The 18,323-nt window shown below is 35.0% G+C and overlaps 1 protein-coding gene and 1 long non-coding RNA gene across 2 annotated transcripts; both read right to left on the reverse strand.

Moving 5' to 3' along the window:
* Positions 1–1,673: 1,673 nt before the first annotated feature.
* On the reverse strand, positions 1,674–6,743 carry LOC145736500 (uncharacterized). Its single transcript, XM_081990945.1, has 2 exons — positions 5,862–6,743; positions 1,674–5,804 (listed from the first exon to the last, which is right to left on the reverse strand). Exon 2 carries the CDS (start codon positions 5,791–5,793, stop codon positions 2,071–2,073), a length of 3,723 nt encoding a protein of 1,240 aa, XP_081847071.1. The 5' UTR covers positions 5,794–5,804; positions 5,862–6,743; the 3' UTR covers positions 1,674–2,070.
* A 9,189-nt stretch (positions 6,744–15,932) lies between these two features.
* On the reverse strand, positions 15,933–17,440 carry LOC145736543 (uncharacterized). The gene is made up of 2 exons (XR_014180001.1): positions 17,220–17,440; positions 15,933–17,099 (listed from the first exon to the last, which is right to left on the reverse strand). It is a non-coding gene; the product is annotated as an uncharacterized LOC145736543 (long non-coding RNA).
* Between the last annotated feature and the right edge of the window lie 883 nt (positions 17,441–18,323).

The raw sequence follows: 18,323 nt of genomic DNA on the forward strand, positions 1-18,323 counted from the left end.
CCAGTATATATTAATATAAGTTGAGTGGCCTTCAAATTCGTTATGTACTCTCGATCATTTGGCCTCCAACCCCCAGTAGTAGAGCAAGGGGGATACTGGACCATTTTGATGAAATGGTGAAGGCGCGAGGCGTAGCGTGTTGCCCCCGTAGCCCCGTAGCCCCGCGCCCCGTGGGGGCCCCCTCGTGACGTGGGGCCCCCTGTCACTTGTCATACGTCACCCCACCTGTCACCATTTTGGTGGGCGCGTCCCGGTGCCTGCGTGTCACCCCCACCCCCCACCCCCTAGTCTGGTGACGTCACGTGGTGAAGTCCATGGTAATTAAACCTTGAATATCAACAGCAAAACACTTTCATTTCTTTTTCGGAGAGAGCTCAACTTTTTTAGGTCAACAGTCGGACATTATATTGAAAAATAATCAAAAAAGTGATTCCCAATTTCATACATGGTCTGATCAGGGTCACTACGTAATAATTAGGTATTTGGTTGCAAATATATTCAAAAACAACAAATTATGCTTTTTGTTAATGTCCTATCAGCCCATATTTGGTGCTGCACTTTTCCCACTATTGACACATAATTGTTGTTGATGTACGCTTATTTTTCATGTATCTACCCACAAAAATATATTTAAAACAACAAATATGGGGTTTGTAATGTCCTATCAGTCCTACTATCAATGCATAATTGTTGTTTTTCGTTTATTTTTCATAAATTTCACCACAAAAATATATTCGAAAGTAACAAAAATATGTTTTGGTAATGTCCTTCCTTTGGTCACAACTGTGTATAAAAGCATAAGCAAAATCGGTAGTAAGGCAGTGAAGCAGCAGAAGTTAGCAGCCAAAAATCGACGATTTAAAAAGCATTTTTTCAACCACCACCACCACCACTATGAAGCCAATAGTTCTCGATTTCCAGGGGTTCAAAGACGAACCCAACAAGTTTATAGTAAAAGAGTTGGCCACATTTGATGGTGAGGTGCAGAACCATTTCATTTTCAAACCGCCATTTAAGATCGAGATGCTTCCCGTCCAATACCAAAAGCAGGCGGATTGGCTGATGAACAACCATCATTATATCCAGTGGGATGAAGGATTCACCCCACTGCACCATCTGCCGGCGATTATCAAAAGAGTTACGAGGGAGGCCGATGTTATATGTGTTAAAGGTTTAGAAAAGTTGGAATTTTTAAAACCTTATTGCTTCCCCACACCTGTTAGGGAAATATGTGTACCGATAAATATCAAGTCCCAACAAGTTAGGTGTGGGTCTCACAAAAAATCGCCCGCTGTATGTGCTCTAGCTAACACTATTTTTTTATACAATAATATATATGAATCCTATACTTAATAAACATTACTTATTATATAATACAAACACTTTTTTGCTTTTAAATCGTCGATTTTTGGTTGCTAAGTTCTGTTGCTTCACACGCTATGTACTTATCTTTGAAATGTTTTAATCAGTTGTAAACATATAAATTGAAATGTTTTAATCAGTTGTAAACATATAAATAGAGTGCAATGTTAATTACATTTCCCATTCGTTCTAGTAACATGGCTTTGTTACATCCAACTTTTTTAATTCTCACTGCAATAATCAACAATGTCCTATACGTGTATCAACCTGAAAAGAATCCTGATGTATACGTGTGTTTCGATAAGATGAATGACAGCTGGCCTGATAGATGGGTGAAGATGAGCAAAAATGACTTAATTGTGTCAGCAACAGTGCCACTTAACGCCACCAACTATAAGCTGAGGCTTTGGTACCCAAATCGAACACACGGCGATAGCGGCTGGCGAAACCTGACACAACTAGTTGCGACAAGTGATTGTGGTGGTGGTGAAGCGTGTTTGTGGATTGATATATTTTGGTGCACCATAACAATTACCTTATCTATATTGTTATTGGCGGCTGCAGTTTCTGTACAACATATGCGAGGTAGAAAATAAAACGAATGTGTGTTTTTATACTTTTTTGGTTCTTTATTTTTCCACACAAAAACTCTCTTTCTCTTACAGCAGCAACATTGTTTTTTTTCCTTACAGAAAAACGCTCTTATAACTATTGAACATTATTTTTTATTTTATAGTGTCCCCATGGAAGGGTATTGTAACAGTCATTCAATAAAAACCTTTTATCGTCACATGAATTTAATGCTAACTTAATTCCATTACAACTAAATATATTATGCTTAATTGATTGGATAGTTCTTTGTTTAACAATTTTATTTTCACCAAATTTTAAACATTTTACATAGTCATCAAAAGTGATTTTATTTTTTACAATTTGATATTTAATACCTTTTAATTTTTTAACACATTTTGTATTGTCAAGTTTATATGAATACATTTTAGATCGTAAACCTACGAAATGAGTAATAATTCGTCCAGCAGTTTCATCTTTCATAAGACCTAAAACTTTCTTGTTAGCTTGAGGAATCCCATAGATGTTGTCTTTTGGGTAATCGCTAGTATCGAAATATTGCAAATCAGTTTTGATGATTTCCGCATAGGCGTTATCACATGTAATTTCATATATAAAACTGTCAGTGTCGATATACATTAATTTAAGATTATTCTGAGGCACTTTGTAAAGCATGTAGCTATAATGAAAATCATACATGATGGTTTTGGAAAGATCTAATATGGTCATACCTACATAAAGTGGTTTGTTAAAAACAAGTTTAGTTTTTTTCATCTCAATAGCCACTAAATTTTCAGTAAATTTTACAACACTATCAAAATTTGGACTGGAAATCAGATTTTTAGCTCCATACCTGCCATACCAGCGGTTAACTAATTTGACAATCCTGTGTTTTCTAATATTTTCCATTGTTTTACCAAAAACTGCGTTATTCATCAGTTTGAAAAGATTTTTTGCGAAACCAGTTGTGGCTTCGGTTCGTAATTTGGTGTTTAAATCAATATATGGTTTTAACCAAGGAGATTGACTAAATTTTAAAATACGATGAATTTTTTTCAGTTGAATTCCATGATTCAACGCTTGTTTTAAATTTTTGTAATGAATGACATATTTTTCTTTCTTATAAAAAGTAGTTAAAAGTTTCGGCAGTTTTGAGTCAGGTGGAGTTTGATGTTCAGGACAAAACGGCAAATCTTTGTGTAAATCATGGAGATGTTCGGGACATTCCAAGTCCACTTCTAAAATATACCCAATGTCTGAATTATCATCGATGCTGCACACATCAAAATTACAATCTTCCATCCATTCAAAGTTATCATAAGGCAAATATTGGCACATTGCCCAGCCATATAAGTTGTTTACATCCAAATATAATAAATAAGTGGATGGTTTTGAGCTATCAAAATTTTCCATAAATTTATTGTTTGCCTCAGAGTAACGATTGCAACATTGTGAAATTCCCCCGCGTAGACCATTTTCAATAAACATAATTTGATCGATATCTTTAAGTAACCGGAGTTTACATTTGGTATATTTTAGCATACAGTCCCAGGTGTATCCAGGCAATGTGTAATACCAACTAGGGTCTAATCCGTAGATGGTATGGCAATTACTTCGAAAATTTTCAAAAACATCTGCTAATAATAAAACATCTGTTTTAAGATATAAATCTGAATACTGCCCCAAATTTTCAATGTTAAAACTTGTCCAAACAGTTTGGGCATGGTAATAATCTTCATCACTAATGTTTTCATCATTGAGCTGACTGTAAAAATTTTCTTTGCTTGGTAAAGCAGTTTCCTGCAACTTATCTATATGGTCAATGTAATCGTAACAGAAAACACCTTTTCTTGTTAATAGAGTAAATTGGTTGTCGTCGGTCACGTAAAATTCTTTTTTTGTTATTTGTAAATCAGCAGGATCCAGTGTAGACACTAATTCACTTAATGATGCATTTAAAAATCTCAAAGAATCTACAAAGCGAAACTTGAGATTAGTTTCAGAATTGTAGATGGTGAAGGAAATATATTTTTCCTTGTTAAGAGGTAGAACGGTAATCCTCTCATTTTCCCCAAATTTTTTAATAAGGAAGTGAGAATCATACCCAGATAAACAATGGAAAAAAACTGGAATTACAAATTGTGTTTTAAAGTTTAAATTGCAGGCTTGATGGCTCAGACCTCTAATTTTCCCCGTGAAATGGCAATGATCGCGAACGACAATGTCACTTGCGTTAAATATTTTTTCACAAATATGACAATGTCCATTCTTCTTATCATAGTCACTACTAAGATCCATTGGAATAATATTTTTTATTTTAGATTTAACCAATTCTGATAGAGTTTGCATTTCGTTTGAAAACCAATCTAAGCAATCAAGACCTCGATATGTTTTATAAAAAGAGAGTGTATCATCATAGTCACACTTGAAATAATAGCCTACACTAAATGCTGTGTGTTTTTGATAGTGCACTTCATCATTTTGTCGCTCTAAAATCGACTCGAAATCAGCGTAAATTACAAAAGGTGTTGTTTGTTTATAGCAATAATTTTTGAACTCCACATAATCATAAGGCGGAAATGTAATTTGACCAAAATTTTTTTGCTCACATAAAGTGGTATGGTTTTTTAATTTATCATTACTATTAAAATAATTTAAACATCTATCACAAACAAATTTTTTACATCTATGTTTATTTATCTGTTTAAATAAAAGCCGAGACAAGTCTTTGATCCAACAATAATGGTATTTCAGCTCCGTTTCATCTTCTTGTATAACATAATCAGATTTTATGGTATACTGGTTTTGAATTAAAAGTAAATTGACATGTTTTTCTAATTTTTGATTAGTAAGCTTGGCTGGAACGGTAACATAACCCTGCTTTTCCAACTCAAGCATGTACACGTTAATTGAAATTTTATTGAGTTTTTCAAATTTTGGAATATTAGACAGAGACATTGCTTCGATACCATTAGTTTTTAACACTCTTTTATAATTTGGATAAGAAGAAACCCTGTCAGAATGTGTATGTGTTGGAAAAAGGGCTGCCATTACACTCCAGAAAAAACATGCATTGTCGTTATTTTTAATATTAATGCAAGCGTGTTTATTCGCAATTTCCTGTGGAAGTGGTATGTATGACGAACCGCCATTTCCAACTTCATATTTATTAATGTTTATTTCTAAACTGACAGTTTTTGATAACGCCCATCCACTATCCTTTTCTTGAAATTCCTCCATTTTAGTTAAAATTAAATTTGTGATATTATCACGAAACCACTGGGTCAAATTTGTACTGCCATCAATAATAAAATTTGAGGTATTAAAATATTTGAATTCAATTTTTAACTCATCCTGCCGTTTAATAATGTATTCACCACAAAATGTGCTATTTACTTTAATCATATTATATTTTTTTAAAATGTTTGAAATTCGACGCTTAAATAAACCTTCTGCATCAACAAAAAAATCTCCAATCTGCTTATGTACTAAATTAATTATTAAACCTGATCTTATCCTACTGTTAAACGCTAAAGATACATCTAACCATTTAACTCTATCGGATATTTTTTTTCTGTTTAAACCACCACCTACGTGATTGTTTAAATTTTTAAAAAGTATCTTAAGCCTTTTGAAATGTCCTAAATTAGTTAAAAGTTTTTTGCACACACCCACATTGTTGTCCGACCGCCGCCGCCGCCGCAGTACAGTTTGCACTTGTCTAATTGAAATTGAAATTTTTTTCAACCATTCTGCTACTTCTTCAGGTACTGGCTGAAGTACCAATATGGCGTAGGCTTTTCGGAATAACTCAAGGGTGTGTACGCTGATTTCCGCTGCAGCTCGAGTACAATCTGACATCTTCGATCTTTCTGAAATGATTAAAGCATGATTAGTATTACACATAAATATATTTTAATTATACTTACAAATTTCCGTTATTTCCACAATTGGTGTTGGTGATAAACCACTAACCACTTTCATACCTAAAAATTTTAGGCCATATTTCAGCGGTATAAACTCCGCCAAACTGTCTTTAATGGGTGTCGTCATCCGACTAGGCAAAAACACCACGCTGTCAGACAACTCGGCCCGAACCACATCACCAAATTTTGAATTGACCACTTTTATGTTGTGCAAGGGATACAATTGGTTTAATTCAAGTTGTTGAAACTTTAGTAGAGGTTTTTCAACCAAACTGCCGGATTCGTTAATTTTGGTTAGGTTCATGATTGTTTTGTTTAAGGTAGATAGGTACGTTTGTGCGTAGACTAATGTTTTCAACTCTCTTGTTGACTGGTTTTATATGCATTTGGGGGAGGGGGGGTGGTCTACCACATTTCCGCCTCGCTTACCACATTTCCAAGGCACGTGATAAAGGAATAAAATATATGAGGTCATTCCTATGCAAATGTTTATATTATTAATTTACTTGACTCGCGTGAAAGCCAAGATTTTACATATGAATTGCATCACCCACGCAAGTGATTATGCATTTGTGATGAGGTTACAGTAAAAATTCTATTTTAGTTTAGACAGAGAAAAAAAAAAAAAAATGACGGTGTTTGAAATGGATCAGGTGTCGAGTAAAACCGTTTTGGATGCAGAAAATTGCTGTTGTTTTAAAGAATTGTTATTGCCAATACCACCCCTTCCGTTTGAAGAGCTGTTACTCGCGCCACACGAAAACGAGGAGGAGGAGGAGGAGGCGAAGGGGCAGGTGGACTTTCTCAATTCCCTACGATGTTCTGAAATAATGGATTTTTATTTTTGTGAGCATTGTAATCATGTAGTTAGATTACATGAAATAGGTGTGCTTTGTGGGGGCTGCAATAAACCTGCTAATTATGTACTTTATACAATGTTTTTTTATTTATTTACAACCTTTGTTATATGAGTAAGTAGTATTTTAAGTTGTTCCTACAAAGACAAATTTGGACAGGGAATGTCAAAGATGCTTAAACTTAATTGATCAGATTTTTTTAAAGCATTTGAAAATTCATCATATTCAAAATAGCGCTGATTTTGGAAAAAATACAACAACCCATTGGTATAACGGAAAGCTCCATTTATAGCTGGAGGAATTCCGTTAAAGTCTTTCGAAATATACCCATAGTTTTCTACAGTGAAGGAACATTCATTGATTATACAGTAATAATTATCGCTAAAAAAATATATGGTTTTCCCGCTATAGGTGTTGATTGCCCCAATCAAATCGTTTTCAAAGGGAATCTGTAGATCTGATAAATCAAGTTTTCTACTTAGCTTAAAATTTTTATCGTTTATAACATAGATTTCCTTATTTACAATTAAAACTAATTCATTATTAGGTCTTTGATAGGCAGCCGTAATTTTTTTTTCTATTTTAGGTAAAAAAGGAAATATAGAGTAGATAGAAATACTCTTTTTAGACATTTTCTTCAACTGTAAATCCATAATCCATATTTGATCTGATTGTAGGATATATAAGTTGTAATGCATTATTAAGAAAAACAAATCACTTGGATTTACATCACATAAGTCAAGTTGCGGCTTAATTTCAGGCTTGTACGGTAAGAGCGGCTGTGTATAGGGTGTGTGCATGGTACTAGTCAGAGCAGGTTTATGGACGGTGCGAGATGGCTCAATAGTAGTAGTAGTAGTAGTAGTAGTAGTAGTAGTAGTAGTTTTAAATCCATATAAACTTTGAATAGCCAAAATATCGTCCGAGTGTAAGCGTGAATTATCGTTGTAGTATGCATACATGATGGCTTTGGGAACAGCTGAATGTCCTAGTCCGAGCGCATGACCAATCTCATGCGTTAAAACATCTATGAAGCTGTGCTCATTTGAAGGTGCTTTATCTGTACCTAGATACCATTTTTCTGAAGAATCTAAGTGAATCTCGAGACAAGTACTTCCATTGCGTCCATTTGGTCCAAACGCATGGCCTAATACACCACCTACCCCATCAAAATTATAAGGGCAGTTTTTCTTTAAGCATCTAACCTGGTTAGAATGGTTATAGCTAACAAATGAAATTATCAAATCCGGGTCTCTAATGTCTCTTATAAATTCTAAATTAGTAACATTGCTCCACACACTAAAAGCTTGCGAGGCTAGTTGCACTAGTTTTGCATGTGGTAACGGAGTGGTAGGGTGAGCAATATGCCAAACTAATTTCTGTTTACCCCATTTTCCCTGAAGTGAAAATGCATTGTCACTCACACCACATCTAGCTTTTTTCATAAATTCTAATGTTTGATCATCAAGAATTCTATTTACATTTAAGCTGTAGTACTCTTGAAATGCCATTAAGGCATCCGTTAGATCTGTTTGAGCGTTTTCATTTGCACTTGAAATATTAAGATAACCATATTTAGTTAAATAATCTGTAACACTAAAATTAGCATCACAACAACAACTGCTAACTAAAACCAACAACACAATTAAGCACTTCATTACTGCAAGGAAGTTGGGAGTAATATGATTAAGAAAGTGATATACAATTAATTTAAAACTGGTTTATTTGTCATAGGTTAGGGTTCCAGTGAAATACTTCAATCACGTTTTCATGGTTTTTTATTGTTTTGCAAATCTTGTATAAGCTGTTTTTTGTTATTAGCTAAACACTCCCTTATACAATATGTTTCTACATGAGAATTAATATTACAAAACACGCGTACAAGAGCTTCAATTTTATCTACAGAAACATGATGAACAGTTATATAGTCGTGAAATACATTTACAAAATTATAATAATATTTGGCAAAATCCAATATTTTTAACTCACTAATTTTAGTGTCTATAAAAAACCAATCAATAATGCACAAATCGCATACATTACTTTCCGTTAAGTACAATGTGGCGTCCTGATTGGTTAACGCAAGAACTTTAGTGTTATCATTCATTAGGTGTGTCGTAATTAAACCGTTGCAGGATGAAACTTGCATGCTGACGTCATTGTTATTCTTAAAGTAATTGTTTTGAAACCACTGAAGATTGATAATGAGGTGTTTCCACTCACTTTCGGTAAAACAAAATGTACCGTTTGCCACTGGAATCCTTATAGTTGGTTGAAAATCCATTGACATATTAAGACCAATACAAATGTCAAATCCGCTACTGGGGCATGCAAAAGTGGTGTTCAGCAGATAACACTGTTGTTCTGGTTGACTGCCCCCATTAAATGCAATGTTTTTATGCGTAGCTTTCTCATACATATTTAAAAGCTCAGTAACATCCTGATCTAATACTTCACTACACATGTTGCTTTAATGAAAATTGAAGCACTACTAATTTTAGAGTGATAAGCTGTGTGTGTGTTATTTTATTAGTTTAACGCATGTGCATTATGATTTATTACTAATATACAACTATTGTCATAGGAGGCAGTCATTTTTTTTTTCAATTTTGTTGGATTCTCAAAGATGCTTAAACTTAATTGATCGGATTTTTAAGCATTTGAAAATTATAATTTATTACTAATATCTATCCAACTATTGTGAGATTTGTCGAAACCAAGCCACTTTACAAACACCTTTTGCCCCTTCTTTCGCAATATTTTTTCAACCAAGAACACCTCCGGTTGTTGGGTTTTTTGTAATTCTTGACGGTAAAAAGCCCCTTTTATGGGTCTACCCTGCTGATCTTCCAATAAATAGCTTACAGGATTTGTAAGTTTAATCTGACTAATTTTAAAGAGTTCAGTAGTCCAATTAGGTAAAAATCCTTTCTCAAAAACATGTTTTGCTTTGCTAATACGTACTAAGTCGCCCACCTTAAATTTGTTTGTTAAATCAACCATTTTAATATTATTATATGCTGTAGACAACAATTTTTTTTCATTTTTCTTATTAACATCAACGGGCTTCATTTTTGTAGTTGAGTGTATGGTTTCATTGTAGTTTTTAACAATGTCTGCTAATATACCAATCCATTTGTGACTTCCGTTTAAACTAAAAAATTTATAAAGAGTTTCCTTAAGCGTTCTGATACAGCGTTCCGCTATAGCGGCCTTGGTGTGACTGAAGGTACTATAATGATTAATATTCCATTTTTGCATGAGATTTTGAAACCTGTGGTTATAGAATTCTTTTCCATGATCCGTATGAAGATTTTTCGGTCCAGTCTTAGCACGTTGTAGTATCTTAGCAAATGCGGCAGTTACTTCTTCACCCGATTTTGTCTTCAAAGGTTCAGTCCAAACGTACTTTGAGAAACAATCAATGACAACAAGGAAATATTTGAATTGTTTATTTTCTCTAACATGCATATCCATTTGAGCAAGGTCAGCTTGCCACAGATCATTCAAACCCTTAATAATAGTACGTCGTCTAGGAAACTTTTTTCGAATGGGTTTATGTAACTCGTTAATAAGCTGAATTTTTTCTTTAGACATCACCGGGGGATATCTGGGAGAACTACACAGGTTTCATTTCTATAGCACCAGAGCTTGTACTGTTTTTGAAGATCTTTTAAGATAGTTTCCTGTTGCCTAAGTAGATCATGCGCCTTATCAACATCATTTTTTATACCTCTTAATATTATATTCTTATCTATATAAATTGCAATTAAATTATTTATATATTCCTTACTCATTTCTACTTTTGTATCTTTTATAATTAACAATAAATTATCTATATATTCCTTAGTAGTTGCATCATTTTCGTCTATAGGTGGTTTTAAATTACAAATTCTCAAATTTTCTGCATCAATATCTCCTTCAGGTGTATGGGGTAACACTGATTTGGAGTAACTTGTTGCAGCTTGTTTTCTGGAGTGACGTCCGAACTTATCAAGACTCATTTTCATACTGAGACCTAATAAATAATATTTGCTTCTTTAAGTTCCTCAATTATTGATGCGATTTCATTATCATGGGAAGTATTGCCGGCCCCTTTCGATGCATATAACAGTCGTAATCGGTCAACTAGTTCATTGACATCATTCCACCATACATAGTCAACTGGATTTGTATTATAAATCATTTTCACTTCACCACCTTTTTTCTGAGGTGTGGGAGCAGGTAATAGATAATTACGAACAAGATTCTTATATTTAGCAGATGAACTCCCCTTTATTTTCCCAGCAGGTAGAAAGTCTGTTCTGTATAAATTAGTCAGATTTACAATTTTTTTATAATTCTCATGGTCGCTGGTTGCAAAATCACTTGGATCTTTGTAAAACAACAAATTGTAAAGCCCCCTAGTTCCTTTAAATCGTGTACCGTTTATTATTATATCACCATTATCTTTAAAACTGAGATCTGACTTTCCTAAAGTCCATTTATCGGCAGCTTTATTAAATGCAGGTCCAAATGTTATATCTATTTTTGGCGATGCCTTGAGGTATTCTGTGATGTACGTTTGTGCAATCTTAGAGTAGTCAGAATCAGAAGATTCATAATAGTCATCACTTGTGTCATCACTATTCTGCTCTATTTTGGTTTCATTATTTATATCCTCATCGTCCCCCTCAACCTCCTCCTCCTCCTCCTCCTCCTCCTCCTCCTCCTCCGCCTCAAACAATTTCTTAGGTTTTAGTTCTTGATGAGGTTGAACTAGTTGTTGTTGTTGTTGTTGTTGTTGTTGTTGTTGTTGTTGTTGTTGTTGTTGTTGTTGTTGCGTTAGAATTAAAGCAAGTGGTTTTGTAACTGGTTTGGTTTGGTTGAACAATTCGTTCAACGTTTTGTCCTCTTCAGATCGGCCTAGCTTAAGAGATTGATATTTTTTCCGAACATTTTGACTCAATTCGGCAATTCTTCTTTTACGCTCTGCATCTGCTTTACTAAGGAGTTTCATAACGGAAATAAAGTATACAAACAGTTACAACACTTTTATATACTTGTCAAAACCCTTACGGTACCGCCCACTATCTAAATCAAAATCTTTAGCAATAATTAAAACTCCAAACTTATCATTCCAGCATTCAGAACACAATTTTTTAAAAACATCATAAGTCATGTCTGGTGACACGTGTTCATCAAAAGCATGTCTCAAATTCACATCATCTTGTTTAAACAAAACTATTATATTGCAATTATCTCTGATTAATTGTTTGGGTATTTTCGAATACGTTTGACAAATGTAAACAACATCAATGTCATTATGTCGACCCATTGAAAAATATGAACGTATTTTATCCTGTTTTTCACATGCAATATCATCAAATATAAATATGGAATTCTTTTTAGCATTTTGATAGTCAATTAGCTCATCATTATCTGTAAAGGGAAAATACCCCACACCTTTAACATTTTTTAACACTTCCTCCAATAGCGCATATTTAGGTTGAAAAAGAGATTTTGAATACACATACACATTTTCAAATCGTAATCCATTCACATTAAACAATAACGATAAAAACAGATTTGTCTTTCCACAACCACTTCGCCCACAAATTATGGCGCGAAAACAGTTTGGCAATAATTTGCTATGTTTTACATCTTCAGTTGTTTTAAAGTCTAAATTCTCTATTGGAAGATCTATGTCTTGCAGCACTACCTCCATTTTCATAGAGAAAAATGGTTCTTGTTTTAGGTGAACAACCTATTTATATAGCTGTTTTACAGATGGTAACTTCAGTAGTATGTTAATAATCCAAGAGCACACAGGTGCTGGTATTGTCAACTCCCTAATTAACAAATTACCCTTTGAACTACATCTACCTTCCTATCAGTGGTGTGGACCCGGAACTCGTGTGAAAGAACGCTTAGCTAGAGGAGACACTGGAATTAATCCTTTAGATAGTGCCTGCAAAGAGCACGATCTTGCATACAGCAAAAATAAATCGTTACAAGACCGACATAAAGCTGATGCAATATTAGAAAATCAAGCTTGGGACCGTGTTAAGGCGAAAAATTCAAGTTTTGGTGAAAAAAGTGCTGCGTGGCTAATTACAAACACTATGAAAGTAAAAAGAAAATTGGGAATGGGCATGAAAAAGAAAGCAAAGAAAACCCTATCATTCAACACCATTTTAAGACCTACTGCCAAGTCGTTGACTGAACTACTTAAAAATAAGAATGATTTGTTAAATGGTAAGAATGGTAAATTGTTAAGGAAATCATCGTTACATGCGCTTCGTGCAGCGCGTGTTGCTATAAAGAAAGCTGGAGGTAAAAGAAAAATTCGAATTCCCCGAAGCATCCCTTTTGATGATAAAAAATTGGGGGGAATATTACCACTTTTACCAATTCTCTCGGCGTTAGGAGCGCTTGGAGCACTGGCTGGGGGTGCATCAACTGTCGCCAAGAATGTCATAGATATTATAAATGCAAAAAATAAACTAACAGGAGATAAAAAGAAAACTGAGGAAATTGGAGTGAAAGGCTCGGGACTTTATCTGAAAAAAACGCAACGGGGATTTGGGTTATATTTAAAAAAAAAAACTTCCAATAGCCCTTCCCAAACATGCCTTGAGCAATTATGAAATTTTAAATTATATAAAACAATTGCAAATACCTCATTTTAGAGGAGTCTTTATGCGAGATACGCTTCCCAAAACTATTAAATACAGGGAATGTGGTATAGTCAACTTGGACTCTTCAGTTCATAAAGGTACTCACTGGGTGGCATACAAAAAACATGGCAACACTGTAAATTATTTTGATAGTTTCGGCCAATTAAAACCACCACAAGAACTAGTTCGTTACTTTGGTTCTAATGTTAAAATATTATACAATAAGGATCGTTATCAGAAATTCAACACATATAATTGCGGCCATCTTTGTATTGAATTTTTATATAATGTAATTGAATAATGTAATTGAATAAAATTTTATGTTTTTAGTAACATTTGTCTATAAAATACCCCACAATCCCACTACTGTCAGTCAGTATGTCCTTAATCTTCACTTTAAAAGGACGTCAATCAACTTTATCTATAGACCTCCCCATACCCATCAATTTGAACCCAAGTTTCCAATATAGTCTTGCTTTAATTGGATTTCATTCGTATAATACAATACCCAACATCGAAACAAGCAACAGTATATTTCATTATATAGATAATACCGAATCCGCAAAATCTATCAACATTCCTCCCGGAGCTTATGAAATAACCGATATATACAATTATTTAAAAAGCTTCTTTCAACAGGGGTCAAACAATATAGTTAAAGAAGGAGAGCCAACGTTTTTCTTGCGACCAAATAATAATACCTTAAAGTGTGAAATATTTCACCCCACTTTCGACATAGACTTTAGGCCTGAGAATTCATTAGCCGGACTTTTGGGTTTTTCGCATCGGCTGTTAAAAGCTGGTGAAGTACATAAATCCGATCTACCTGTAAACATTGTAAAAGTACGAACCATTCATATTGATAGTAACATAACACAAGGAGCTTACTACAACGATCGACCTTCACACACCATCTACGAATTTCCGATAAACAGCGACCCCGGATTTGCAATTGACGAAGTGCCGCGAAATTTAATATATTTACCGATCGATCGTACTGATATCAGTAACATTACTCTACAAGTTCTTGATCAGAATTCTAATTTAGTAAATTTTCGTGGCGAAGAAATTATTATTCGATTGGAATTAAAAAAATGGTCTTAGTGATCACACCCTATAAAAATCAAGTGCATGGTACACCGTCAGCAGTTCCCTTGCGGCACAGCAGGAGTAAAAACCTAAGCGGAACGTTATCTACCGTCAACAGTTTATTCTTATCTTCAATCGGCTATGTTGTCAAGCCAAATTTTAGACCTCTACTAACTGCCTACAAGCGACAATTCCATTAATCACATCGAATTTCGAACGTCTTTACCATACATAAAATCCTTTCAAAACAATGATATTATTGAGATAACTGTAAACCGCAATGATGCTTGGGTTCTATTATGCGATGCAGCTTTGTCTATTAAAGGAAAACTATCAAAAATAGCGGGAACGGGTGATGTGAAATTAGTGAATAATGCAGCAGGATTTTTCTTTGATTCCATGACCTATGAACTAAACGGTGTTGAAGTTGAACATGTTAAAAATCCCGGAATTGTCAGCCTAATTCGTGGCTATCTGTGTTACAATACAAGTGATAAAAATCATTTAAAAACAGCCAGCTGGAGTTACCCAGAGAATGTGTCAGTAAATACGGATGGTACTTTTTACATGAGGATACCCTTAAAACACTTTTTTGGCATTTTCCAAGATTATCAAGTAATTATGAGTGGAAGACACACTTTTAGATTCGTTCGTTCACGAACTGACACTAATTGTGTTCTCGTATCCAAGGATGATACAACATTCACCTTAACTATTAATAATATTGAATTAAAAGTCAAACATGTGGCACCCAATGATCAAACTAAACTTGAGCTGCTAAAATCATTACGTAACGATAAACCCATTCTAATTCCATTCCGAAAATGGGAACTACATGAATTACCTAGCCTTAATGCAGGTTCTACAAAAGAGATTTGGAGTGTGAAAACAACTACAGATGTAGATTGCCCTCGTTACATCATCGTTGGATTTCAAACAAACAGAATTAATCAAGCTTTGAAGGACATAACTCAGTTTGATAATTTGAATATATCTGATATCAGACTATTTCTCAACGGTGAATATTATCCTTATGAGCGATTGAATTTAAATTTTACCAATAATGATTATGCTGACGCCCACTACAACTATGTACAATTTGCATCGAGTTTCTTTAATTCAGCGGAAAGGAGGGAAACACTTTTGGATTATGATGCTTTTAAAACCCACAGTATTTTTGTTATTGACTGTTCTCGGCGTGATGATAGCCTAAAATCATCTGCTATTGATGTTAAAATAGAAATTGAAACAAGAGTGGGTATACCCGCAGCTACTAAAGCTTATTGTGTAATAATTCAGGATTGTATTATGGAGCAATTACCACTTAGTGAAATTGTTCGCAAAGTAAATTAAATAAACAAGTTTTTTTTTTTTTGTTTTTCAAGTGGGGGTACTAATAAAAACAATGTTGCTGCTGCTGCTGCTGCTGTAAGAGAGTTTTTGTGTGGAAAAATAAAGAACCAAAAAGTATAAAAAACACATTTTATTCTTCTTCTTCTTCTCGTGCTCCCCATAATTTTACCATTTCTAAACGTTTATGTATTTTGTTGCCCCAAACACATGAAAAATTGAAATTATAGGCGCTTGTTTTACAACACACATCACAATTCATATGAAAATAGTTATGCTCATGCACTAGCAAAAAAGACACACCCTTGTAGTGATAAGCCACTTTCTTGTAAAACTCATCGTCAAAATCTTCATGGCATTCGGGGCAAATATTCATAATTAAATTTATAGATCTTATCTCGAGAACATAATGGAAATTGCAAAAAACTATTGAATCATGGTGCTGTACAGCACGATTCCACAACCACCAATCCTTGTCTCGTTGATTCACATCTCCAGTAATGCTGTGGATGCGCTTGTCAACCTGGGCCTCATAAAAATCATTCACTTCCCTTATTCGTAATCTCACGTCAATATTCGGATTGTACGTACAGCAGCTATAGGTATCACTTACGACATCTTCACCATCATTATTTTGGTTTTCTTCTTCTTCAATCACTTCGTCGGGCCGGATATGTGGTGGTGTAACAATGTTGCACAACTCGATGAGGGTTTCAGCACAATCACTAATGGCAGGTGACTTAGACATTGTTCTTTGTTGTATCTTAGCTGCTGCAAACTGACTTGGAAGAAAAGATCTGTTTATTTTTACTACTGCGTTCGCTGCTTTTATATGCAGTTGTGACCAAAGAAAGGGGAGATAGGACATTACCAAAAACATATTTTTGTCACTTTTGAATATATTTTTGTGGTCAGATTTATGAAAAATAAGCGAAAAACAACAATTATGTATTGATAGTAGGCCCGATAGGACATTAACAAACCCCATATTTGTTGTTTTTAAATATATTTTGTGGGTAGATACATGAAAAATAAGCGTACATCAACAACAATTATGTGTCAATGGTGGGAAAAGTGCAGCACCAAATATGGGCTGATAGGACATTAACAAAAAGCATAATTTGTTGTTTTTGAATATATTTGCAACCAAATACCTAATTACTTGAAAAATAAGCGTAAAAATTACTACGTAGTGACCCTGGTCAGACCATGTATGAAATTAAAAATCACTTTTTGATCATTTTTCAGTAGGTGTCCGACTGTTGACCTAAAAAGTTGAGCTCTCTCTGAAAAAAATGAAAGTGTTTGCTGTTGATATTCAAGGTTTTACCTTAAACGGGGTGCAAGGTTCAGAATTTATTGCTAAAGAAGTTACCATTTCAAATGGGTCGCAAGTTAACCATTACCTGTTTGAATCGCCAATGACGTACGCATCCTTATCTGCTGCTAATAAGAAAATAGTCAGTCGGGCAACATTTAATTACCATGGACTTCAATTTGCGCGTGGTAATATTAATTATAACCGAATAAATGATATAATTAAACGAGCGCTGTACGGTTGTGACGCCGTTTACGTTAAAAGTGTTGCAAATAAAGATTTCTTAGAAAAAGTTCTCAATGGTTTAGATATTAGGGGTTGGGGGTTAGGGGTTGGGGGTTAGGGGTTGGGGGTTAGGGGTTGGGGGTTAGGGGTTGGGGGTTAGGGGTTGGGGTTGGGGTGGGGGTGACCTTCACCGAACCTGTTTTGACAAGTGACACGCAGGCACCGGGACGCGCCCACCAAAATGGTGACAGGTGGGGTGACGTATGACAAGTGACAGGGGGCCCCACGTCACGAGGGGGCCCCCACGGGGCGCGGGGCTACGGGGCTACGGGGGCAACACGCTACGCCTCGCGCCTTCACCATTTCATCAAAATGGTCCAGTATCCCCCTTGCTCTACTACTACCCCCTCACTCTTATATGCAACTACGAAATTTGGTGTATGCTCTCGATCAACTAGCCTCCAGTGAGTAATGCCGTGGTGTTGCCGCTTTAGTCGAGTCAGCCGAGTCGGATTAGCGGTATTTTATGCGGAGTTGATGCCGCACAGGCCATGTGTCGTTTGTATAAATGTATGAGATCGCTCCGCCACGTGGTGGAATTTTCGTGAACTACATTGTATAACTGTATATGTGTATTGCTAAAATGGCCTCCGACATAAATTTTGGGTACGACCTCCAGGAGGCCAGAGAGACATCCTGAGAAATTATTAAGGTCGATTCGTATTGGCCTCCGATTTTTCGAATTCGCCTCCGTTTTGGAGGCGTGTGCGAATGTTAAACTATGCGAGTCGGAGGTGTATATGTCGAAATGCATATACATATATATATATAAAAAAGATATGGAAAAATTGTTAGGTTTGGTAACTTATAAGTTCTTATAAGTTTCTTTCTTTCCGAAATAATATTTCTAAGTTCATTTCAGGCCTTTGAGAAAAAACTTTCTTACTAAGGCAGTTTATTAAAGACT

The sequence above is a fragment of the Ips typographus genome, linkage group LG12 (genome assembly GCF_016097725.1).
Source record: "Ips typographus isolate SLU linkage group LG12, UJ_Ityp_2.0, whole genome shotgun sequence".
NCBI classification, from domain to species: Eukaryota; Metazoa; Arthropoda; class Insecta; order Coleoptera; family Curculionidae; genus Ips; species Ips typographus.